General features: G+C 49.5%; 8 protein-coding genes across 8 annotated transcripts; 5 read left to right on the forward strand and 3 right to left on the reverse strand.

Moving 5' to 3' along the window:
- Nucleotides 1-670: 670 nt before the first annotated feature.
- On the reverse strand, nt 671-2,074 carry BDV38DRAFT_254505 (uncharacterized protein). Its single transcript, XM_032055334.1, has 4 exons — nt 1,639-2,074; nt 1,424-1,455; nt 936-1,335; nt 671-879 (listed from the first exon to the last, which is right to left on the reverse strand). Exons 1-3 carry the CDS (start codon nt 1,676-1,678, stop codon nt 1,126-1,128), a joined length of 282 nt encoding a protein of 93 aa, XP_031910744.1. The 5' UTR covers nt 1,679-2,074; the 3' UTR covers nt 671-879; nt 936-1,125.
- A 159-nt stretch (nt 2,075-2,233) lies between these two features.
- Nucleotides 2,234-5,032, forward strand: BDV38DRAFT_156887 (Sodium/calcium exchanger protein-domain-containing protein). Its single transcript, XM_032051722.1, has 14 exons — nt 2,234-2,418; nt 2,587-2,649; nt 2,713-3,252; nt 3,304-3,367; nt 3,423-3,470; nt 3,518-3,559; nt 3,620-3,867; nt 3,917-3,949; nt 4,000-4,307; nt 4,357-4,576; nt 4,634-4,647; nt 4,701-4,754; nt 4,803-4,891; nt 4,939-5,032. Exons 2-14 carry the CDS (start codon nt 2,646-2,648, stop codon nt 4,976-4,978), a joined length of 1,704 nt encoding a protein of 567 aa, XP_031910745.1. The 5' UTR covers nt 2,234-2,418; nt 2,587-2,645; the 3' UTR covers nt 4,979-5,032.
- A 2,968-nt stretch (nt 5,033-8,000) lies between these two features.
- Nucleotides 8,001-9,723, forward strand: BDV38DRAFT_254510 (uncharacterized protein). The gene has a single exon (XM_032055335.1). The coding sequence runs from the start codon at nt 8,247-8,249 to the stop codon at nt 8,571-8,573; it is 327 nt and encodes a 108-aa protein (XP_031910746.1). The 5' UTR covers nt 8,001-8,246; the 3' UTR covers nt 8,574-9,723.
- A 1,034-nt stretch (nt 9,724-10,757) lies between these two features.
- On the forward strand, nt 10,758-14,339 carry BDV38DRAFT_156952 (putative C6 transcription factor). The gene is made up of 3 exons (XM_032051723.1): nt 10,758-10,845; nt 10,906-12,553; nt 12,608-14,339. The coding sequence occupies exons 2-3, from the start codon at nt 11,169-11,171 to the stop codon at nt 14,163-14,165; spliced, it is 2,943 nt and encodes a 980-aa protein (XP_031910747.1). The 5' UTR covers nt 10,758-10,845; nt 10,906-11,168; the 3' UTR covers nt 14,166-14,339.
- Nucleotides 14,340-14,861: 522 nt separating this feature from the next.
- On the reverse strand, nt 14,862-15,944 carry BDV38DRAFT_295250 (endonuclease/exonuclease/phosphatase family protein; the record flags this gene model as incomplete). The annotated part of the gene is made up of 1 exon (XM_032062668.1): nt 14,862-15,944. Exon 1 carries the CDS (start codon nt 15,780-15,782, stop codon nt 14,862-14,864), a length of 921 nt encoding a protein of 306 aa, XP_031910748.1. The 5' UTR covers nt 15,783-15,944.
- A 1,034-nt stretch (nt 15,945-16,978) lies between these two features.
- BDV38DRAFT_254515 (Zn(II)2Cys6 transcription factor) lies at nt 16,979-19,297 on the forward strand. Its single transcript, XM_032055336.1, has 6 exons — nt 16,979-17,380; nt 17,428-17,865; nt 17,947-18,185; nt 18,241-18,375; nt 18,423-18,513; nt 18,563-19,297. Exons 1-6 carry the CDS (start codon nt 17,118-17,120, stop codon nt 19,278-19,280), a joined length of 1,884 nt encoding a protein of 627 aa, XP_031910749.1. The 5' UTR covers nt 16,979-17,117; the 3' UTR covers nt 19,281-19,297.
- A 144-nt stretch (nt 19,298-19,441) lies between these two features.
- On the reverse strand, nt 19,442-21,143 carry BDV38DRAFT_285636 (cytochrome P450; the record flags this gene model as incomplete). The annotated part of the gene is made up of 2 exons (XM_032060524.1): nt 19,442-20,961; nt 21,014-21,143. 2 exons carry the CDS (start codon nt 21,141-21,143, stop codon nt 19,442-19,444), a joined length of 1,650 nt encoding a protein of 549 aa, XP_031910750.1.
- Nucleotides 21,144-21,425: 282 nt separating this feature from the next.
- BDV38DRAFT_273395 (uncharacterized protein) lies at nt 21,426-22,945 on the forward strand (the record flags this gene model as incomplete). Its single annotated transcript, XM_032057669.1, has 3 exons — nt 21,426-21,501; nt 21,549-21,709; nt 21,758-22,945. 3 exons carry the CDS (start codon nt 21,426-21,428, stop codon nt 22,943-22,945), a joined length of 1,425 nt encoding a protein of 474 aa, XP_031910751.1.
- Between the last annotated feature and the right edge of the window lie 425 nt (nt 22,946-23,370).

Below are 23,370 nucleotides of genomic sequence, written 5' to 3' on the forward strand. Positions count from 1 at the left end.
ATGCATATGATTTGAGCAATGCCTCCACGTCACTTGCCCCATCCCGAGGATTTGGCGAAAAACAAGATCATTTGGTGCTGAACTAGTGTCGACTAGGAGAATTTAACCTACCTACATTGCCTACGAACTATATAGTTGTATGATTTAACGTAAGTTGTGATGGAAGAAAAAAGTTCCTTGATCACGATAGCGCATATTCGGAGCTGCTACTACTAACATTGGCTTGATACAGGCTTCAACTTATGAAAGAATATAGGAATGTTATTCCGGTGGCGTCCAAATGCTCATATATCAGTATATATAATTGCAATGGGGTTGCTTCGAGAAGGTCAACGAAAGAAACAGGACTGCTATACTTTTCAGTCTATCAGTATTTATCACTATACCGGCACCGGAATATATCATGGCCCACGATTATATCAATAATAACCAGTCAGTAGATGAACGAGACGCTACAACTTCCGTGAACTATACTAAGTACTGCAGAAATAAACAGGATTAATCTTCTTCATTACTTCTGGCTTGAGCTTTACGGGTACCTTCTACACCCGTCGATCCCATTACAGGTCCCTAATCTCAAAATCGCGGATGTTGACGGGGTTTGTGTTGACTCACTTTGCCACCTTCAAGACTGTATTCCTTTAGTGTCGTCCTCACGGACCTTTAGCCGCTGCCTTCCGCCATCGGTGCAACTGGACCGTTTCGACATCCCATTCAAAGCCGTCCCTCCCAACATAGATCTCATCCACTGGGATATCAAAACTGACGTTCCGGATGAAGCGGAAGGCAATTATGATGTAGTGCATATTTGCCATTTCATATTTGTGTTGGTGATGGAAGAGATCAGATCTACCCCGGAAAAGCTATTGAAGCTGTTGAGTATATCATAAATCCATCCCTTCTAAGCATATAAGTCGCTAATAGCAGTTATCCAGAGCTCGGTTACCTCCAGTGGATGGTAGTGGAAAGAAGCCAGAGTAAGAGATTGCAAATATGTTCGTTCAAGTGCTTAACATATAAAACTATGCATCTGAAATATTCTATATGACCAACATGGATCTCAAGCGCCTTGTACAAGGAGGAGAGTTCGCTTCCTTAAGGGCAGGCGAAAGTTTCATCATTTTTTCATCGGATACAGCAAGAGCCACATCCTATCAACGCTGCGACTAAGAAAATACCCACGTCAATGGTTGGGACCCGATAAACAGCCAAACAATCACCGCCCAACTGTGGCTGACATGTGGCGCAGCAAAGAACGTCACCAGCCACACACATTGGCCAATCCCGAGCAAGGACTCTGTCAGTCGCAGCAGGAAGGATAAGCTTCCGTGCCCAGTAAGTGTACCAAAATGGGTCAGAGTCAGGGGTTGAAAGTTTTTAAGAGGTTTGATCCTGGATGAGCTAACTTCTATGTACCCACCAGCATGATCCAATTTCCCCAATGTATTGTTCCAGGTATGGAAATCCTTCATCTCTTTTTAGACTGGCAGTTGTTTGGTTGCGACAAATGCACTTCGGTGAGGCCTGAGATCATAGAGTTCTCAGATTACAAGATTGATGATTCCAACACACAAAAACTTTGTGGTTCAAGTAATTTGGGTTCTGGATCGCGCGGCCACTAACCAAGTCTTATACTAGTTCGAATTGGTATGGATGCAACCACCACACTTGGCATCATCCCTTGCGAGGTATCACACCAGCTGCCAGAACAATTGATGGCTTTTAAAGTTGGAAAACGAATGATATGCTCAGACCGCTGTTCAGAGAGCACGTCTACCCAATCATTGGCACGAGAGCCCTAGAATTCCCACCAAAGAGTGCAGGACACGCGCCAGGTTTGAGGAGGATCTACCATGACTACCGAAAATGCGCACCCCCATTGTGGCTGTGTACAAATGAGTTATTGCTTGTCTGGGACAACATACGTCGGCCATCAATCATAGTTTTTTTTCTCTCCATATGGAAAATTCCCTTTAATTTTCTTTTTCTTATTTTTTTTTCTTGTCGTCTTGGCTTCTCTGTCTTAATTTTTCTTTACTTTTTTTTTCAACCCTTTTTTTTGGGTTGTTTTGCTTTCGTTGACATTCTTTGACACTACTGTAGGAGCTCTGAAAGAGGGACCCCCCTTGATTATCGTCCAGTCATTTTAATTGAGTCTCTTTATTTCTTTTTAATTTTTTTTATTGCTTCTCACCTGCCTTTAGAACCGGTCGATTCGCTCTTTTTTTTTTTTTTTTTTTTATCCACAAGACCAAAACCACAATCGCTGTTCTGCCGAGAAGGCTTGTCGTACTTAAGACTTCTTGTCCTGGTCTTGGATTTCTTGGTGGCCATAACTGAGGCTGAGCTTCTTCAGACCCATCACTCAAGCCACAGGCCCCTCTGTATGATATCGTCGCTCAGGCAAACATCACGTTAGTACGTTTTCTCATACTGCTGCCTATCAATGCTCAGCATTGATGGTTCCCTGGCTGCGGCGGTTGTGCAACTGTGCCCCAACATGGCGCCTCTCGTCACCGGGCTCGCTCGTGGCTCGACAGCCTATATTTAGTATACTCGCGAATTACCATTCTAATCTTGATGTAGTATATAAGTATCAACTAGTCTTGCCACGATAATAAACGGGCGAGAAACTCATACGAACAATGCGTATGTCTTGTCACTCCCTCATTCCAGGTTCCTGATCATGATTAACATTGCTTGGGATTGCAGATAAATATCGACGTCAAGCCAGAAACCTGGCATGGTATGACCAGGATGGAGAGCCGTCAACTCACAACCCCTTCAAGAAATTTCGACGCCAACGGCCACGCCGAACGGATTCTATCCAGCTTGAGAGCAAACTTACCCCCATCCGCACTGCAGGGGATGTACGCCTCGACTCGGAGCGTCGCCGGCGGAAGGATATGACAGACGGCTTGGTGGGTCCAGAGCATTCGGATAGTTTCCCACCAGAGTCGTCTGGGACCGATCAGGTTACTCCCGATAAAGCGGGACGTGAGCTGTCAGTGCGCAGCAATGAACCCATTAACATTTCAGCCCAAACCGGACTGGACGAAGATCAGATGGGAGGACCTCGAAAGAGGAGGACTTTTGCGAGTGGATTTGGAGACAAATCTCTAGATGAGGACATGGATTCGAACTCGGCCAAAGGTGTCAACGGGAAGTCCAAGTTTACCGCCATAGGACAGTTGAAAGCGACTCTCTTCAATTCCTGGGTCAACGTCCTCCTGCTTGCTGCTCCAGCTGGAAGTAAGTATACATATCTCCACCAACCAAGATCCACCGCTGACAATGGCCGAGTCGCATTGAATTATGTCGATGTCGATCCAGTTGCTGTGTTCGTGGTGAACTTTATTGCCATTATGTGTGTTCCCCCCGTCTCGAAATGGACCTCACGTTACGTAACTGACACACGACAGCCCTCTTGCAGCTATGTTGGGTTATGCGACAGAAGAGATTGCCATGCGGTATGACATACGGATTTTTTGAAGTAGACGATAGCTGATGGCTCTAGCACTGGCGAAACAATCGGTGGCCTACTCAACGCAAGTTTTGGGTAAGTCATCCCCAGAATTTCTGCTACTTCTACTTATTACACCAGCTAATAAAACATTAGCAATGCCGTCGAACTGATTGTAGCTATTATTGCGCTGGTCGACGGTGAAGTCGTGATTGTACAGACTTCCCTTATCGGAAGTATGCTGTCGAACCTGCTCCTCGTTATGGGAATGTGTTTCTTTTTTGGAGGCGTCAACCGCCTGGAGCAGCATTTCAACCCGGTCGTTGCCCAAACAGCAGCCAGTCTTCTTGCGTTGGCAGTGGGATGCTTGATTATTCCCACTGCCTTCCACAATTGGTCAGACGGTAAGTTAATAAGCAGTCCTGCGGGATGTTAATGCTAACTCGGTTCCAGCGGGCAACAGTGGTGTTGCAGAACTCTCACGAGGTAAGTTACGTTCGTGGGCAGCTCATGGATCATTTTCTCACAAATCGTAGGAACCAGTATTATTATGCTGGTTGTGTACGGATGTTATCTGTTCTTCCAGTTGGGGTCACACACGGAGATGTACAACAGCCCGAGTCCCAAAGTTGAAAAGAGACGTGTGAAAGTGAGCGAGGGCGACACCCATCGGGGAATCGCACAGATAGGCAAAATGACCGCCACCCTGGCGGGACAGAACGCACAGCAAATGCAGCTGCAAGACCCCGGCGAGGAGGAGGAAGAGCCTCAGCTAAGCATCTGGGTGGCTGTTCTAACCTTGGCCATCTCGACGGCCCTGGTTGCGCTGTGCGCTGAGTACATGGTATGATACACTCCTGGAATCCATCAGTCACACCAAGCTGATTGCGTAGGTTGATTCTATCAATGCGATTACGGACCGTGGTGGTATCTCCAAGACCTTTGTTGGATTGATTCTCCTTCCGATTGTGGGCAACGCGGCCGAACATGCCACGGCCGTGACGGTGGCATGCAAGGACAAGATGGACTTGGCAATTGGCGTGGCCGTAGGGTCCAGCATGCAAATTGCATTGCTGGTGCTTCCGCTGATCATTGTGATTGGATGGGGCATGGGTGAGTGAATCTCAGTTGTGTTTTATGAAGCTGTCCGTTGCTAACTGCGTGCGCTAGGCAACGATGACATGGTACGCTACTTCGACGCATTCTAGTAATAATAGCCCGTGACTGACTGTAGCAGACTTTGTACATGGACGCGTTCCAGGTGATTCTACTATTTGTTGCCGTTCTCTTGGTATGCCAAAGCCTTCCTAATCAATAGAACTTTACTAAACAGAGCCAGGTGAACTATCTCATTGCCGACGGAAAATCCCATTGGCTCGAGGGCGTCCTCCTAATGATGATGTACTTGATCATTGCCGTGGCAGCATGGTAGGTACCCACCCTCACAACCGAAAGATGCAAGCTAACGAGAGCAGGTTCTATCCCCCCAAGACCCAGGAAGAGATGCAAGCATGATACGAAGACTTCCGAAGACATCTAATGTCGCCGTCCAATATACGATGATACCACTTATTTTGAATTGACCCGATGTTGGTTATGGTTCTGTCATACGCTTTTTAATCACTACAGAATGCTATACGATTGTGGATACTTCAACAACCCACTCCTTTCATAAGACTCCAAACTTAGAGAGTAACATCCGAGAATACCCATCATACCACACACCCACAGACCCTCCACCAGCCCAGCACCTTGCTGAACATCTCGTCTCACCTCTCTCAAAAAAAACCTATGGTAAGGTAGTACTTCGTATACAGAGAGAGAAAAAAAAAAGGAAACCCACACGCGCCAATTCATTATCAAATACCTCGGCAGGAACCGCCTATCATCCTACCAACCCATCACTACCCAAGCGCACGTGTTAAAATGTACCCCACAAAACACTAAATTTGCGTTTTCTCCAACTGCTACCGAGCAGAGTTACAGAAGCTAGAAGGCAACCCACGCCGGAAAAAATCCCCTTCTCCTCGGTCGCCTCCTGCTATTCCTCCCTCATGCATTGGGGCATTGGGCGGTTTAGCGCTTACGGAGCTCCGTTCCGCCGTTCAGCTGCTATCGGTATTCGCCGGGGGCGATGCTCGTCCCCCGGATTTTGATGGTCTCGGGTAAATATTCTGGACTCGGACGGGAGGTCTATTTTTATGTAATGGAAAATCCCCCAGATAAAATGAAGATCGGTGCCAGACTATGTTTCTATTGTTGTAATTGGCGGCTTGTGATTGGGGCTTTTGTTTGATGGAGGGGATCTCATCTATTTCGTATGTACCAAGCACGGACGGAGGAGTCTAAAGAGGGAGGGTGTTAAGGTTATGGTCTCGGAACGATGAGTAGGGGGTGTAGGGGGGAGAGGATTGAGTGAGACGCATTAGTATTGTGCGCGCCGCGGTATCAGGGGATGGAATTACTTCAATGGCAACCTAATATACCTGGCCTCTTGTCCGTTCTTCTCATCCGGTAGGTGGTCTTGGTGTGCTACGTACGCGAGAGAGAATATAGTTGGGCAAGGATGCCGGATCTCGGGAATTAAGCCGAGGATGAAATCGGAAGAAGGTTTCAAAAAACCGCATTGGAAGCGTTTGCCGAGCTAACCTTGCAGCTTCAGGCCGTTACCGCATAGGAGGAGAAGGAGGAGGAGAAAGAAGAGGTCGATGACTGGACTACGTGGACGAGTTACATCGAGTGCTTGACACTTGGTTTCATTTCTTTCTCGTGAATCATGACAGATTCTGGCTCTTCCTATGGACGATCTGGCCTCCAGCAAGTGGATTCCTTGGTAAATGAAACTTCCACGTGATTGATAGACCCTGGACATTGGGGGAAGGGAGGGAGTATTTGCCCGAATCTGTGCGCATGTCCAGCGCTTGCTCGAAATAACGCCACTGGGCTCGGTTGGGCAAAGGCCAACTTGACGTGAATGGCTGCCATCCAGGGATCCCATGGGGTCTGTACCTGTGGCGCCAATAGATGAAATGAATTAGCTTTGGGGCTGAAGCGTCAGGCCCCGTTAGGACCACCATGAGTCCACGTCGACCTTGAGATTCGGCGAGCTCCTGTCCCGGGTCGGCGAATGTCAAGGGCCCGTGAAGACTCGCAACGTCCTGCAACTGGTAAGGTCCGACTGTTGGATACCGTCTGACGGTTTTTTGTTTCTTTTGTGCGTTTGTAAAATAAAGGCTAAACGGCCGGATCTAGCATACGAAGTAGGCACATGGTATGACGCACAAAGAAAGGCACAAAGCGTGCCTTTCCGTCGTGCGTACTTTTCTCTTTTATCGAGAGTGGTTGAAAGACTCGAGCACCGCCGTTTATGATAGTGGATGTTACTGATGTAGCGCCCAGAGTGGCACTACGGCGCCATGGAACGATTGGTCTCATGGTAAATATTTTTAAATATGATCGTGGACAGAGCACTATGGAGTTGAGTGCTCCGTAGAAATGGAGTAAGCCCTAGCTATCTAGAGCACGGAACACTCCGTATGCGATCCGATGGGAAGCACACATTGTTAAACAGCGCTCACCGATATTTAGGCAGTTCGCCGGGAAATTGAAAGCTGAGAGAGAAATAAACCCTCCCCCAAGCGTAGTACGTATCCAATGACGGTTCGGGGTAAAGTGCAGCGAGATGCTGGATAAAATAAGACGCCGTACTCCGTCCAGAAGAGGTTCGGTTGGTTCAAAGGCACTACTGACAGGACCCCAGACTCCGGAAAATTTCTTAGTTCCGTTTAGTGAGTTCGATACAGATGTTTAAAAACCTAGATTAATCCCATGTAGGTAATAGACCTCCGTTTCGGAAAATCTTCGTTTTGATTCGATTCAGACGGCACTGGGCTAGGCCGAGGACAGATGGATACACGAGGCGTGGCGGCCAGTCGCGACAAATGAAAACGGGTCATATATGGGGCTATTCTTGAGCCGTGCGGCCACTGGCCGAGTCCAGACGGAGTACTTCAAAGGATGGGGCCGACCATGCCGTTCCAAGGGTGAGGGAGTGGGGATCTCGCGTGGGAGGATGGATCCTGGTCGTTACGCTTGCTTTTATGGTCGATTATTTTCATTGCCATCCATGTTGAATCACGGGGTTGTTCTTCGGGAAACCTTAGTCTCGGAGTAATAATGAAGGGTAAGTGAGAGGTTAGTCAAGGGTTTTGGGGGTACAAACTCAGCCCGTGTGTCCTGTACTTCCTCTATAGGTAGTATATGTCCAGGTTGCGTGGTACCCTGCATCTACGACATACTACTGTAGTACGAAAAACTGATCCATTGGAGGGTACAACGTGTCATCCAATCTTCTTATTGTGACTGGCGCCGTGTCGTCGCACTCTCTACCGTAGAGAAGAAGTAATTTCCGACGATGTACTAGGTATAGGTCCGGGTCGATTTACACAAGTACTTTGTACCTACACAGTACATAGTTACATCCCAGCTACGGTACAGTTTGAGTAAGGCTTCAAAATCTGCAGAGCACCTGACACGGGAGAACTTGGCTGCGGGTAGTATTTCCTCATATAGCAGGTAGGAAAGGAAATAAAACTCCTTCAATAGGGTGCTACTCTTTTTTTTTGGTTTGTTTTTAATTTTAATTTTCCCGTTCTATTTTTTTATTTGTGTTTTTAGGGCATCCCGTACCACCTTCCACCTTCATTGACATCGGATTTCCTCCGGGGATCCCCGATTATCCCACGGCCTAACTAATATTACTTAAACGAATCATAACCTAATTATGAACGAAGAATCAACGAAGAGCCCATTTGCGGGGATCGGTTCGCCTGTCCTAGCCTCGGGTGGTAACTGGAGACCAATCATGAGTGGCGGCTGGGGCCGAGCAGCGACACGGGACCGGTTAAAATGGAACTGCGCAAAGGGCGGGGAGTTGCCGGTCTGGGAATTCCGATGCTGGTCGGGTCGGGTTCGATTCGATTCATTCCCAGAGTCGTGGGGTCAATACTGTACGACTCCCGTAGACAAACAAAGGTCTCATACTCCGTACGGATTAATCCACACAAGAACAAAAAACAATACAGGAATAAAAGAAATTAGGGGGCTATGAGTTGTACAGGTGATGTTATATCGTATGAGAATTGAGATTCAGGTCGTACACATGACCTAACACATGATATAATATAACATGATCTTCTCTGTATGGACAAACTCTCATGTGCAGACAGCGTTTTCCGTGTCGATCGGGATTCCATCCCTGTGAGTGCCAGCCAATCTCCGTTGCTGTAGCTCATGGTCCTCAAATCAGTATCTAGACAAGGATGAGTAGTCCATTTAGGATCTCGCTTCCCTCCCCGCGGGGAGGCCCCAGTGCAGGAAAGCCTTTTTGGGGGAAAAAAAATAAATAAAAATGCAAATGAAAAAAAAGTCAGCCTGCGTGGCTGATGTTACAGCTGAGTCCATACCCGACGGACGAAAATAAAATCCCATCAACATGATGTCGATACCCGAGGTTCGTTAGTTGGAGAGTGTGATTCATTTGCCGTTTCCCCTCATTTTGCAACTTTTGGATCTTAACATTAGAGTTTGGAGTAAGGATGCAGCTGGGGTACTGTCAAGCTTGGGATCCGTGTGAACTTATAGGGTCCAACCGTGAGCTTGTATTCGAGCTCCAGGTCAGACATAGGTGGATGGCATGATGTTTCTTACTGTGCCTTCTTCCCAACCCCGGATAATAACCGATCGGGATTATAGATGCGAATAATTTATGGGGAAGAAGCTCAAAGGGGGGTTGTAATTGACAAAATAGGAGTGATGACAGATCTGGATAAATGTTATGATTGATATTTATTTATTTTAGCAAAGTGTGGATGTGCGTTGCCCCAAGAACTGGATAACCGTTTTGCCTTTTTGGACGACAATAAGCCGGGGAAGAGAAAATTGGTTATGTAATAGCTTGAGTGTTGAAATAATTTGCGGTGTCAAGTGACGTTCCACACACTTGCTGGTAACCGGCTTCTTCGGTCGGTCGGTAGGGAAATGAGATTGGAATCTAGATAGGGAGCGCTCCCAAATTTTTTTTTTCTCTTTTTTCATACCCCGTACACAAGCCCAGGTCCAGGATCAGTATAGATTCTTGCATGATTCATGATTTTTTAATTGCATTATACCTCTAATTCGACCACCATGCCTAGTGGATTTAAGTAACCGTTTAAGGTGGATGTCAGACAGTAGTCACTGTAAGAGTTTCCTATCGATCGGGTCGGGTCTACTGGCCGCCAACTGGTAGTTCCCGAAGGATTTCGTATTATTACGAGCCATGACAGCCAGACGGCAGCGTCTCCGGACGGAACCCCAGTAAAATTGTGGTAATTTACCCGACTCTCGGCCATTCTTTGCCTTTGCCTCCCCACGCTGCTGTGAGTATGGTGACCTACTACTCTCTGTCTGCGTTGGCATGTTTTGTCCGGTTGGACATGGAAATTGTTCACGATTGGATACTTCACATCAATGTGATACTACGATTTGAATTATAAACTATATCCCTCCAAAATAAAATGCACTCGCACTCACTTGTTCCTCAGCATCTATGATCACATTCATCGGCTCTCGGAAACTGGGGCTCCACCTCCCACTCTCCGGCGGCTCGGTCGCGTCCTTGCATCGACTTGCTGCTCACCTACACTAGACCCACTGGGGACTAACGCTGGCCGGGCCTCCGCAATTCCTGCCCCAGTGGATGTGCCTGAGATTCCTTTTAGTCTTATGCCTAGTTAGTATGCTCGTCCGCCGGAAGGAGAACAAGAGAGTGAGAGAGACAACGAGAGGAACCATTCTTATTCCTCGCCTTCCCTCCGTCTCCCCCTTTGATTACCCTTTTTTCTTTTTTTATTCTTTCCTCTTTTTTCTTCCCTTAGCTCCTCCCCCACACTACCTTACCTAGTACCCGACGGACGGGTGTTAAGACTTTCCCCATTTCCTCAACCATTTCGCCTTGCCGGACCGGTGCCCCGACCCTGGGCTGTGAGTTTCCCCCACACTCCGCTTATTCCCGCTTTTTTCTCTCGTCTCGCAGTGTGTGAGTGAGTGAGACTTTCTGGCGGTGGATTTACTGTGCTTTTTTGCCTGCTCCGTCACCTAACTCCACACACCTTTGCGGGCGTGCTTTTACCCACGTCGCACATTACTCTAGTCCTTTTTTTTTAATTTCTTCTCTCTTTCTTGTTCTTCCGCCTCATTTATTACTCTTCCGCCTGTTTGTCACTTGGATGCCAGTTACCACCACTTACCGAATTGTCTGTAAGGGGTCCAGTGCTGCGCACGGGAACATACTCGAGAGACAAGGAAAGTAAAAAAAAAAAAAGTACGCTACGGCACTGAAGGTCGGTCAACTTTTCGGACTTTGCGTGACCACGCCTGTTGTACTAACACAAATACCATAGCTGGGGGAGGTCGGTCCTTTCTTGTCACCCCTTTCCCTAAAGCATCACGACACCGGTTCGGAATCCCGGGGAAATAATACCGGAGAAATACCGCGGGAAACAACGCTGAGGAGGCATCACCACACGTGTCGCCAGCAGTCGTTGGGGCTGCATTGTCCCTCCCCCTTCTTGGATTTCCTCCCTTTGATCTGTACCCCTTCTTTTCTATCCGATCGACGAGGGAGACGGAAACCCCGTCTCGCGCGCCTTGACTCTTTCTCATAATGCGGTCCAGCATCGCCTGCGCCCGCTGTCGTCGCAGCAAGATTAAATGTGTCAATGCCGGCATCGACACCACCTGTCGCGCCTGCGAATCGTCCGGCCGAGAATGCGTATATCCTACGCCAGCCATCGGTGTTGGTGGAGCTGCTGCCAAGCGAGATCTCGCTGCCTTGGCAGATGGAGATGATCGCAATGGAGACATGGATGGCCCGAAAAGGCAACGGCCTCGCAAGTCCGTTGCGGTCTCGTCATCTGCAGCGAAGGATGCCGCCAAAGGAACCCTCGATGTGCTCGATTCGTCCATCTTGACGGTTAAGGTCTGGGAAGCGGTGTTCGACTTATTCCAGTCCCATTTTGCGACCATTCTCCCTTTCCTACATCCTGCTACCTTCATGGGTCACATTCGACAGCTATCCGGCCCTCAGTCATCCTCATCATCTACCGCCCCTACCAATCAAGAAAATTCCCGAGAAAACGCTCAGAGCCCACCGGCGACGAAATCAGATCCAAGTCCCTTGATTCCCCTCGGAGTGCTTGCCCTCACCGCTCGTTTCCACCCCCAACTTGTTGCGTACCACTCTCCCGCATCACAAGGAAGCCCTTCCAATCCAGCTCTCGCCTCCGAATTCTATGCGACAGCACTGCGCAGCCGGCTGGCCGGTGTGGACGGTGCCAGCCTTGCCATAACCGACTTAACCCGCGTGCAAGCATTGTTAATGTTGGCGCTCCATGAATGGGGCATGTGTCGTGGTAAGAGTGCGTGGTTATATGTGGGCATGGCTATCCGATTGTCCCAGGCTATGGGCCTTCCATACGAACTAGAGAACGATGTCTTCTCACGAGATGGCCCCAGATCACCTTCTGCGTTTAGAGCAGAAACAGATCTCTTCGGCATTTCCCGACGTGGTATGGAGCCGAAGGAACAAACCTCCGACGATGTTATCGCGCAAGAAACTAAGCGACGCACCTTTTGGGCATGCTTTATCCTTGACAGGTGTCTGAGCAGTGGCAAGTATCGCCCACGCATGATCCGGGTTAAGGAACTGGGCATTCAGTTACCCAGTGATAACGCATTCGCCTTTGGAGAGCGCGTGCGCACCTCGCGCCTGAGTGAGCCCGTGGTTCGCCGCCCGCAGAGCTTTGGCGCTCAGGGTGTCCAGATACCTAGCATTCGTCAGAGTCTAGGAGGCTTCGGTGACGACAAGCTTCCGAATAATATCACTCCTGACCCAAAGTCTTGGTCCCCCATTTCTCGGAGAAAGGACTCAAGTGAGGACGAGATCGATCGCTGGGAGATTGGCGCGGAGGAGGCCGTGTTGAGCCGTGTAATCCGCATCATTCGCATCTGGGGGAGTATTGCAAAGTGGTCCTGCGCTGGTGGAAGAAGGTACGCTACTGTTTCCTCGTATCTCAATCAGATAAAGCTAACCGGCAATCATAGAAATGAACAATTACCCCCATGGCATCCCGAGTCGCAGTTTTCTAAACTTCGGTCGATTTTGGGTGAATTCCAGGATGGACTGTCCCGCAACCTTCAGTACTCGACGCGCAATACGGATACTCATATCATGTACAAGACCAATCTTTCACCCTATACCCTGATGCATGTGGTCTACTTTCTCTCAGTCCTCGTCCTACACCGCTCCTATATCCCTTTCCTTCCAGTACGCTGTCCAGAGCCTGTTGGTCCTCTAGATGAGCCCCTATTTCCCGGCGAAAAAGTAGGCGTACCCGATGGTTTCTGGCGCGAAAGTGCTCGCGAGCTCTTTAGTGCTGCCCGGCAGATGATGGACTTGGTTGTAACCTGTCAGGACAGAGGTGTGCTCGTCGAGAACCCGCTGGTCGGCTTCGCCGTTTACAATGCTGCTTTCATTGGTATCTACGCATCACATTTTCCACACATGGATCAGGAGGGAATCCTTGGTTCAAAATCTAACTCGGTGGGTGATGGCAATCAAAAAGGCCAAGGCCAGACTCGGAAAGCTCTTGACATCCTCCGCGAGATGCGGTCACGCCTTAAGATGGCACGTGGGTGGTTCCGTACACTCAACCGACTCCATAGTTATTTCTCCAAGGTCAAACAGGACTTCCGCCGGCACTCTCGCAAATTAGACTCGATCCCGGAGGTTATGGACATCCAAACCAATGGTGTCCGACCTGTCCGTGAGGGTGGAGTGGGTGGTGGTCTTGAAGAATTCAGAATGCTCGAGAAGTTGTTCCTTGACTTTGGTTCTATCGAAGACCAGTTACCAGAAATCGGCGGCGATGAGGATGGCGCGGCAGGAATCAGTGATCGCGTTACCAACATCAGCGATGCCGGCAGCAATGCTGTTCGCAGTGATCCAGGTGAGCCTATGGAGGTTCCGCTAGATGGCGCCGGCGGACGCCGTGAGTCCTGGATACCCATCAACAGCCCCGGTATGCCCCTCCCTGGACCAGATGGCGAACGACGTCCTAGTCTCCCATTGCCTCCCAGTCGGTCTTTGCAATCCCAATCTCCGTTCTCTCTCCCATCGCTGCAGCATCACCCTGAGGGGCCCTTATATAACAATTCATCCCCTACCCTTCCGGCCATTGGACCGGCCGGTTCGTACGGGGCTCCGCCCGCCACAACAGCGGGCGCATCGTCGGCGCAATACAGCACAGTTGCGTCCCAGTCTGGTCGTCTTCAGCCCCTGAACCCATGGCTGGGCCCCCGCCAGCAACCGCCACCACCACCATACTCTCAATCACTACCCCCCATCAATGCCGCCCCGTCGCATGGTCTTCCGCTGTTGCCGCCTCCTGGTTCGGCGCACCCGGCAGCCTCGCCTCCAGCGACGATAGATGGGATGGACAGCTTCCCCTCGAATAGCATGTCGTCTACGAGCCTGGGTGGCGAAGATGTACTGGCTTTCCTGGAGGGATGCGAGTACGATCAAATCCCGGGGATCATGCCATTGGACAGCGGACTCTCAGGCAGTTGGCTCAGCACCGTCTGGACCGAATTTGGCCGTTGATGCTCCTTGATGTTTTGTTTTCCTTTCTATCTTTGATGATTGATATTGGGCCATTGTCTTCGCATCCTTTCGTCTGTACTATTATTTTTGTGCGCACCATGTACTGTATGAGTATGTATGCCGTTTCAGCGGAATCACGATGATCACGCGAGGGTTGGGCACAAGGTCGGTCAACAGGTGGTCCTCAAAAGGTATCTGGAGGATGGGACTTGGTATCGAGTTTGACTGCTTTACTGGGCGTATGTTAGGGATGGATTGATTTTACTTTGAGCGCGGCGTCTGGTTGATTGCTTGACTGGGATGGGGATTTCCTTGCGATTTGCATGACTGTTGAACGACTTTTTACTGATGACGAATCCGCACTGTGGTTTTTTCCTTTTCTTTCATTTGATGTCGTTCGTTGTTCACTTACTTTACAAAAGTAAAGCATACCCGGGCTTTTGCTATATTATCTTGATGGATGACTTCGCCACAAGGGTTTTCGTCGTTTTATCTCCCTACCAGTCTTTATTTTTGTTTTTTATATCTATGCAATCCTGTTTGCTACCATGGCCTTATTACGTCCAGTGAATAGCCCTAAATTGCAAACTTTATCAAGAACGGATGTTCCTCGCCGAGTATTAGTAACCATATGAAAAAAAAGTAACGAAGCGATAAGTCAAGTAAATCAATGCACCGATCATTACAATATCTTCATCACAGCTGCTTGGGAGAACCGACCAACTCCACATCTGCTGCAACCGCCCTATGATCCGAATTGAAAATCCCATCATCAAACCGATTGGTGAGGATGCCATACGTTCGGATATTCCACGGGACATGACCGTTTTTCAGAGGTCCCACCAGGACGTAGTCTAGAAGCGCATCATCAATGGGAGTATCATTGAAGCCCGTCCAAGAATTCACATTCCCATAGCGTCTCTCCCCATCCACACAATCCCTCGTATGGACCATAGCACCTGAAGTTAAAACCCCAAACGCATCATTATTCTCCCTCGAATTCGTATTGAAATCTCCACATAAGACCACACCATCCACAGAATCCGATCCCTTCTTCTTCTTCAAGACCTCCTCCATCCACTCGAGAATCAACTTCGCACTCTCAAACCGCGCCACCTTCCCCCGATCATCCAGATGCGTATTCATCGCCAACACCGTCCTCCCCGTTCCCCGATGCCGCAACACAGCATACGTCACAATCCGCCTGTACGCCGCATCCCACCCCCGGGACGGCGTATCCGGCGTCTCGGACAACCAGCGCGTGGTGGACCATTCCACTTCCCAGACCCTGGCCCGGTAAATGATAGGCGAGTACTCGCCCTTCTGGCCGCCGTCACGGCCCCACCCAACGTGTTTCCAGACCTCTTCGTCTTCAATGCTCTCGCTGTCCGGGGCGGTGTTGAGACCGGTCAGGATGTCCGTGAGTTGGCTGTGCATAACTTCCTGGAGACAGATGATGGCCTCCGGGTTGTGGGTTGTGTTGAAGTCAAGTTGGTTGACGATGTGGTTTCGCCGGATCTGCCATGGTTTCTCTGGGGGGAAGGTGAACCAGGGGATGGTTCGGATGTTGTGGGTTATGAGGCGGATGGGGATGGGTTTGGCTTTGGGCGTGGTCATTTTTTTTTATTGTGTTAACCTTACCTGTTTAGTTTGGTTGGTGTACGTGATTTCTTTTCTAGAATATATAGTTGAGGGTATGATTTGGATGAATGCTAAGGAGGGAACATCGGAAGTACAAGTAGGGCTGGAACTGGGCGGGAGATTGACAGATGCTGTAACGATTCCATCATCGCCAAGTCATGCGGAATGCAGTTGTTTCTGATATGATCTAGATGTCGGAGCCATGGGAACCCATGTGGTCTGGATGGATCTGTACGGGCGGAGGTCGACAATTACGAATGATTTTCGTCGTGGCTTGCGGAGTTTTGAACTCGACGCGGAGACCCTGTCGGTTAGAGGAGGGGGAACTTACTTTTAAAAGGAAAGCCTGGGCATTTATATATGCGAAAGCAAAATAAATTAATGGTGAAGCCTATGATCGAAGGTCTTGATGAAGGTTGTTTGTAGGGATGCGAGTAGTTCACATGTGGAATTAGGGCTAGATTTGCAGGTTGGGGATATCGCCGACTTTGGTACGCTTAATGAAGTTCGGGTTTGAGTTTGGGAGAGGCAGAACGAGTCTTTTATCGGCTACTCAGCGAAGAAAGTCTTGCTGAGGAATCCCCTTAATCAGCAAAAGTAAGATCGCTGTCCAGCATGTCTGGCTAGGATGCCATGCTTCTGAGTTTGAAAGCCGACTTGCGCTTTCAGATCCCGATGTCTGCTTTACCGCAAGTAGAAATCTCAGAACCGGTCTGATGCATGAGGCTCCAGCGGCACTAGAGAACAGCCATTCACAGTTTGCGGGGATATTTACGCCTCTAGCACGATGTGTAGCTCTTGAGAATACACCATGGTATAGCTGTGAGGTCTTCCGCCGGCGAAACACAACATTCTGTCCAGGGCAGTCCCGTGAGTCCGTCTCAAGATGCGTAATGAAGATTGGTGCGTTTTCCCATTTGGAAGATCGAGAGGTACTCGGTTATATACAGTATAATACAATTATCAGTGTCTATACCCTCTGGTAAGATAGAATCTAGTGTATGCAGCAATAGTCAAGAGTACCAATATTATCAAGCTGGTTGATCATGAACAAGTTTCATCAAATGAACCGAATGAGGTATCTTCCAAACCTGGTTTAGTGTGATACAGGCGGTAATACCAATACGAGATGGCACACTTTAAATTTCCCGATCAATGGGACGAACTTTCAACACTCATCAACTTTACTGCTGCTGCTCTGCAGGTTTCTTTAACCATCAACTGCTTCTCTATCGCATAATGGATACACAGAGCTTTGACACATCATAGGGAAATGATATTAATGAAGTAGAATCACGTCGTGCACTCAGAATGGCGGAAAACGCCTATCCTTACGACACTGCCGTCATCCGCGAACTGCTCAAGAATAAACGCAAGACCCGCGGCATCCGCTCCTGTTTTCCTTGCAGACACCGGAAGGTCCGTTGTGACGGAAGAGAGCCATGCTCCAACTGCGTCAAGCGCGGCCATAGTGAGTTATGTCGTGTGCCGACTACTTCCGGCAGCGAGGCGAGAGCACCGCAACCTACACAAAGGGATACCCAAGGGCCGAGTGAACTAAATCTAGATGTTCTGTATGTTCTACTCACCAATACTCGACAGCTTATTGACTTGGTGATAGAGATAGTACAATTGAAGAAGCGCAATCTCAGTCTGCAACTGATCCCAGCCTTCTCATCTCTAAGCTGGAGAAAATCGAGGAGCAAATTGCCTCGCTCAAGGCGGACCTGCGCGCGACGGTTACGGCGACATCCCAGAGTCCTCATTCTGTAAGTGAAACTCGTAACACGGGTCAATTGCGTACCCGGCCAGCTAGTAAGTCGCCTGGACGCTACTTTGTCGAAGATGCTACTGGTGCCACTATTTATCTGGGCAGCCACTCAGACACCCCTCTCGCCCTGGGGTGCCGTCGAGCGTCAGCAACGGGGGATACGATGCTGCACGATGCACTAGTCGACCAATTTGTGCCACGGACATATCCTTTTGCCAATCTTTGGGGGGCGGAGGCGACAGCCAAGAACGTCTGTGAAACGTTGCCGGACGATTCGGATATCATCCGGTATGCATCTCTGACCTGATAGATTTTAATTCTAAAGCTGGCCAGTCTCAATATTTGCTTCCCCAAGACTGACTGTCCTAGATACTGGCAAGTCTACCAATCAATTGTTTACCCATTTTACCCATCGCTGGTGACTATCGATCAGTTCGGCCCTGCGTTGTTCGGATTCTTAGACGAGCGAGCTGCATCTCAAACAGCTACAACCGAAGAACTCGGACTTGATTCGTCTTGGCTGGCACTATTATTCGCTGTGCTAGCTTGTGGAGTGCAGTTTTCGGATGATCCGATCAAGGAGCGAGATTTGCGGTCAAAGGTCCTCAGTATGCTGATACTACCTTCTATTTGGAAAAGCTAGAACCCAACTAATAAACATAGTTTGCTCATCTTTCCAATGCCTTCGCATGTCAAACTTTTTCAATCATACAAACCTGGATCAGATTCAGGCTATGGCACTGATTGGGCATTGTCTGCGCAATAACTTGGATACCAACAGTGCGTGGATACTGATGGGTAGGTGTATGTCCCTCTATCTCTCGCATATATACTGATTATAGCAGGTGCAACCATTCGATTAGCTCAGAGTATCGGTCTCCACGAAGCATTCTCATCTCTCCCAGAACCCGAGCAATACCAACGCAACAGATTATGGTATTGGCCCTCAATATACACCTCTGACCGCACCACTAACAAAGGGCAGGTGGTCAATCGTTTGGCAAGATACCTTTCTATCGTTCACATATGACCGCCCTCCAAGTACAATCACAATGAGTTGCCCTATCCCATATAGACAGCAACCCGAAGGACTCTCATTCCAAGAATCCATTTTCACCATTTGCAACATCCTCCTCAACAAAGCACGGCAAGAGGCAGCGGGAAACGTCGAAGACCCACAACAGAGCGCACTCAAGTGTAAACGACAATTAGAAGAGGTGTGGGACGACGCCGCTCCATTTTTCACGGACAAGGCACGGTGCACCTCGGTACAAGATCATCTAGAACGATTAGCCCTTGGAGTTCATCTAGGATATGGTATTTGCAGACTGAGCCGAGTGTATTTGAGTGAAATAGAGCCTCATTCTCCCCTTTACAATGCTGCTGCGATGGACTGTATGAACCGGGCGATGCAAGCGATCGAGAGTTTTCTTGATCTTCATCGATTCTCAGCGAGTGTTTGTCGATCATGGGCGTTTGTGCATAACGCGGTTAGCTGTGCAATTACGCTCAAGGGGCTAGGGGCACTACTCGTGGAGGACAAGCGAAATCCAGAGGTACTTGTGCAGCGCCTGATCGCAGTCTTGGAGAAAGAGGAGAAGGATTCCGAGTGGTGCGATGCTGATACGAATGTTCGGTATTTTGGGCCGTATTCGCGGGCGCTGAAAGCATTGCGAGAGATTTACCAAGAGGCCGCGGTGTGATATACAGCCAAGTGAGAGCTATGATTCTTTTATCGTAAGAGATCTGTGCCCTAACTCAACTTCCATGATAGAATTATGAGAATACAGCTTAACCCTAACTCCTAGACCTCTATTTAATATCTAGTGTACATCATATCAATCCATCAATGATATATAAACATTTACACCCTCCGCTTAGCCCTAACATAAAAGTTCAACGGCCGAATCAACTGAAACTCAGGATCATAATCAATCGCCTCCAGTCCGTCCCTCACAAACTCATACCGACTCACCAACTCCGCCAACAAAATCTTAACCTCCAATAACGCAAAATTAAACCCAATACACCCCCTCGGCCCCGTTGCGAACGGTATATAGGCGCACCGATGCCTTCCCTTGACCTCTTCCGTATCCCATCGATCCGGATCAAACCGGAACGGGTCCCGCCAGGTCTTGGGATTCGTATGGATAGCATACAACGCAGGGATAATGACACTATCAGGCGGGAGACGATACCCGCCCGGAAGCACGACATCAGTCTTAGTGGTTCTCCCCGGTTGGAAACTGGCGTTGTGGAGGCGCTGAGTTTCCTTGACGAACTTGTCGAGGTAGGGGAGGCTGTGCGCGAGATCGGGGGTCCAGGGCGTTTCATTGCGTTCGCCGCTGGGCCCGACGATGCCGTGCTCTATGAGTTCGGCGTAGAGGCGGTCCTGTGTGCCTTCGTATGTGACCAGACAGTAGAGGAGCCAGGAGAGGAGCGCGGAAGTGGTGGTGAAGCCGGCGCCCGTGACGATGAGCATGTTAGCGAGGATGAGGCCCTGCGGGAAGTGCTCGCCTTTATCGTCGACCGCGTGGAGGAGGTAGTCGACGACGCAGGAGGCGCTGAGCGCTGCTTCGTTCATGGGGGCGTCGGCAATGCCGGAGCCAGCGACTTCGTCGATGGCTTCCTGCAGTAATGTGTAGATGGTATGTTGGACGTGGCGGAGACGGGCCGGGTCGCCGAAGGGGAGGTGGCGGTACCATTCGCCGCGGGACGTGATCTTCTTATTGAGCGACAGGAGACTGGCGATGTTCGTGACGATCGGGTGGAGGGGGCTGTCGACTGAGTCGAAGTGGCCGAAGTCTTTGCCGAGGGAGAAGGACCCGATGGTCTGCGAGGCCAGCTTGACCATGTACTGGTAGACGTTCCAGGACTCGTCGCGGGCGTCCAGCTCGTCGAACACGGGTAGAGACTTTCTTGCACAGTTTTGCATGAGGCCTGTGTAGTGGCGTACCGCTTTGGGCCCCATGGCTGGTGGGAGGTATTTGTGGGCGAGACGCCAGTTTTCAGTCTCTGTGTCGCCGATGAAGATGGCGGTGTTGTCTTTCACGCCCCAGAGGGGATGATCCTCGTTGATCTTCTTGGTCATGTAGGCTGATTCTGCGAGACAGACTGAGGCGACCTGCGGATCGTCTGTGAGGTAGGTGGTTTTGCCCATGTTGGTGGTTTTGATCACTGGGCCATATTTGCGGAAGAGTCGATAGTGGTTCCCCAGATGGTCTGGGAAGATCTCGTAGAAGCTGCCAACCAGGGGCAGCCCTGGAGGTCCTTGAGGAGTTTGTACGGCATTGCCGTCAATTCGGAGGCCGATGGGAGATGAATCGACAGAGATCATGTCGGCGACGGACGACAACGTTTCGTTTTCAGAGTGGAAGGAGATACCTGCAATGTTAGGGCTTTTGGTAAAGAGAAAGTGTCAGTCAAAAAGGCTTACCTGTTGGCAGAGCGACATGGAAAACTCCCCCGACAGCGCGCTGTAGGTCTTCAAACTTCCAGTGTGAGTCCACATCTATGGATTGTGTGGTGGCGATGTCGTCGCCCACGAGATAGAATTGACACTTCATGATGAACATCAATGCTTGAACTAATTAACTTGGTCGAAGACTTACCTGGAAACGACATTATTATATACCTTTGTGAAGTTGACTCCGAATATGCCATCCGAATATCCGTGCCCAGCTTGATCTTCGGCTGCTTCGGAGACCTCGTCCGAAGTTCGTACGAGGGTCGCCCGAGAGTCATCATCTGGATAGAACGGCACAAGAGTCGCAGAAGATAGTTGAGGGTATAAATGACTAAGTTGTCCATGTTTGCTTTTAGAGGGTAAAGTCGCATACTTTACCAAAATGTCGTCCTTCACCCTTGAACAGGTCCAAAAACACTGCAAACCGGACGATGTCTGGATTGTCCTCCACAATAAGGGTTCGTCTCTCCTATCATCCAGCCAGACTGATATTGACTGCTCATAGTCTACGATGTGACCAAGTACCTTGAAGATCACCCTGGTGGGGGTGCTATTCTTCTCGAGGTTGCCGGCACCGACGCCACTGAAGCTTTTGAGGAAGTCGGACACTCTGACGAAGCGAGGGAACAGTTAGAGCCTTTCTACGTAGGCGACTTACCGACGGAGGTAAATACCCATTCTACTCATCATTGATCTCTATACTTAAAAGCTCAGGAACAAACCGAACCTGTCGAGATATACCGTCCAACCTACGAGCAAGTCTCCCAATCCGCGGCCGTCAACGTCAAAAACTCCACCTCCTGGTCATCCATAATTCAAACGATTATAAAGTGCGGCATGACCGGTCTAGCGGGCAAAGCTGCCATAACAGCCTACCACCGTGGTATAACCACCACCGACGTAGTCCACGCCCTGCGCTCCCTCGTCACATCTATCTCTCCGCGCCAGGGCCCAGGCCACGACGGATCCCACTTCTGGACCGGCGTGGGCATCGCCAGCGCAGTCCAGTTCTCCCTAACCTTGGGCCTGGGCATGTGGATCTCAACCAAGCTAGACGTGCAACAAGAATTCACCCATCACGTACCCAGTCGACCAGCCAAAACAGCACGTATGATCAAGCTCCCGCGGACCAATCTTCCAATCAAGAAACCGAGTATCTTGGATCCGCGCAAATGGCGACCATTCACCTTGGCCAGCAAAGCCGAAGTCGCGCCACATGTATATAGATTCATCTTTGCATTGCCAAATCCCGACGATGTCCTCGGCCTACCGACGGGCCAGCATATCGCTCTACGAGCGACGATCAACGGACAAAGCGTCTCGAGATCGTACACACCAGTATCCAACAATAGTGACTTGGGTCGTATCGAGCTACTCATCAAGGTATATCCCAACGGAGCGATGACCCAGCACCTAGAGCAGATGAACGTAGGCGACTCGATCGAGATCCGCGGACCGAAAGGCGCAATGCAATATTCACAGCAATATGCGAAGCATGTCGGGATGATCGCAGGTGGAACAGGCATTACACCCATGTACCAGCTCATTCGGGCAATTTGCGAAGACGATAGCGACAAGACGCAGGTATCATTGCTATACGCGAATAACAAGGAAGAAGACATTTTATTGCGTGCGGAGCTGGATGAGTTCGCGAGGCGTCATCCCGATAAGTTCCAGGTGCAGTATGTGTTGAGCCATCCTGGAGAAACGTGGCAGGGTTACCGGGGGTTTGTGAATGGGGATGTTATTGCGAAGCATTTGGCGCCTCCTGCGCTGGATAATAGAGTGTTGTTGTGTGGGCCGCCGCCGATGGTGGCGGCGATGAAGAAGAACTTGCAGGGAATGGGGTGGGCGATGCCTGGGGCTGTTGCTAAAGTTGGGGATCAGGTTTTCTTGTTTTAGAATGTACACTGTAGATATATAATGCATTTATTTTGGCTTTGTTTAAATGGTTCATCTACTGCTGGGGTTTTGTCGTTTGTTAGGACAATGCCAGGTAACCAAAATTAATTAGCACACTGTATACGGAGTACTGGACAGACACAGTCTTAATCGATGTTTCATTGATACTGTAGTCACGTCACATACTTTTGGACTCCCACCCTAGAATGCACAGTATGCTACCACAATCTGAATTTGAAATCGGCACACAAACACCACATAGTTGCTTGCAGGTAATTCATTGTTCCAACCCACTAAAACAAAGTAATCTGGTACACTATGTCATGGCCTTAAGAAAACAGAGAAATACAAACCCCCATTGAGTAGTACCAAACCCTCCTCAGAATTACCAACCCAACAACCATAACATACACCAAGCACCCATT

Source organism: Aspergillus pseudotamarii (assembly GCF_009193445.1).
Source record: "Aspergillus pseudotamarii strain CBS 117625 unplaced genomic scaffold BDV38scaffold_51, whole genome shotgun sequence".
Classification (NCBI taxonomy): domain Eukaryota; kingdom Fungi; phylum Ascomycota; class Eurotiomycetes; order Eurotiales; family Aspergillaceae; genus Aspergillus; species Aspergillus pseudotamarii.

Excerpts from the sequence above, each read along its gene's own strand:
- BDV38DRAFT_254505 (XM_032055334.1), bottom strand. The coding sequence starts at position 1,678 with ATGATGCCAAGTGTGGTGGTTGCATCCATACCAATTCGAA. Across the intron at positions 1,456-1,638 it reads TGCATCCATACCAATTCGAA|CTGGAACAATACATTGGGGA; the intron begins CTAGTATAAGAC and ends GGATTTCCATAC. Across the intron at positions 1,336-1,423 it reads ATTGGGGAAATTGGATCATG|TGGGCACGGAAGCTTATCCT; the intron begins CTGGTGGGTACA and ends TGGTACACTTAC.
- BDV38DRAFT_156887 (XM_032051722.1), top strand. Across the intron at positions 3,368-3,422 it reads GTGAACTTTATTGCCATTAT|CCCTCTTGCAGCTATGTTGG; the intron begins GTGTGTTCCCCC and ends GACACACGACAG. Across the intron at positions 4,755-4,802 it reads TATTTGTTGCCGTTCTCTTG|GTGAACTATCTCATTGCCGA; the intron begins GTATGCCAAAGC and ends AAACAGAGCCAG.
- BDV38DRAFT_254510 (XM_032055335.1), top strand. The coding sequence starts at position 8,247 with ATGAACGAAGAATCAACGAAGAGCCCATTTGCGGGGATCGGTTCGCCT.
- BDV38DRAFT_156952 (XM_032051723.1), top strand. The coding sequence starts at position 11,169 with ATGCGGTCCAGCATCGCCTGCGCCCGCTGTCGTCGCAGCAAGATTAAA. Across the intron at positions 12,554-12,607 it reads TCCTGCGCTGGTGGAAGAAG|AAATGAACAATTACCCCCAT; the intron begins GTACGCTACTGT and ends CGGCAATCATAG.
- BDV38DRAFT_254515 (XM_032055336.1), top strand. The coding sequence starts at position 17,118 with ATGGCGGAAAACGCCTATCCTTACGACACTGCCGTCATCCGCGAACTG. Across the intron at positions 17,381-17,427 it reads GAACTAAATCTAGATGTTCT|AGATAGTACAATTGAAGAAG; the intron begins GTATGTTCTACT and ends ACTTGGTGATAG. Across the intron at positions 17,866-17,946 it reads GACGATTCGGATATCATCCG|ATACTGGCAAGTCTACCAAT; the intron begins GTATGCATCTCT and ends TGACTGTCCTAG.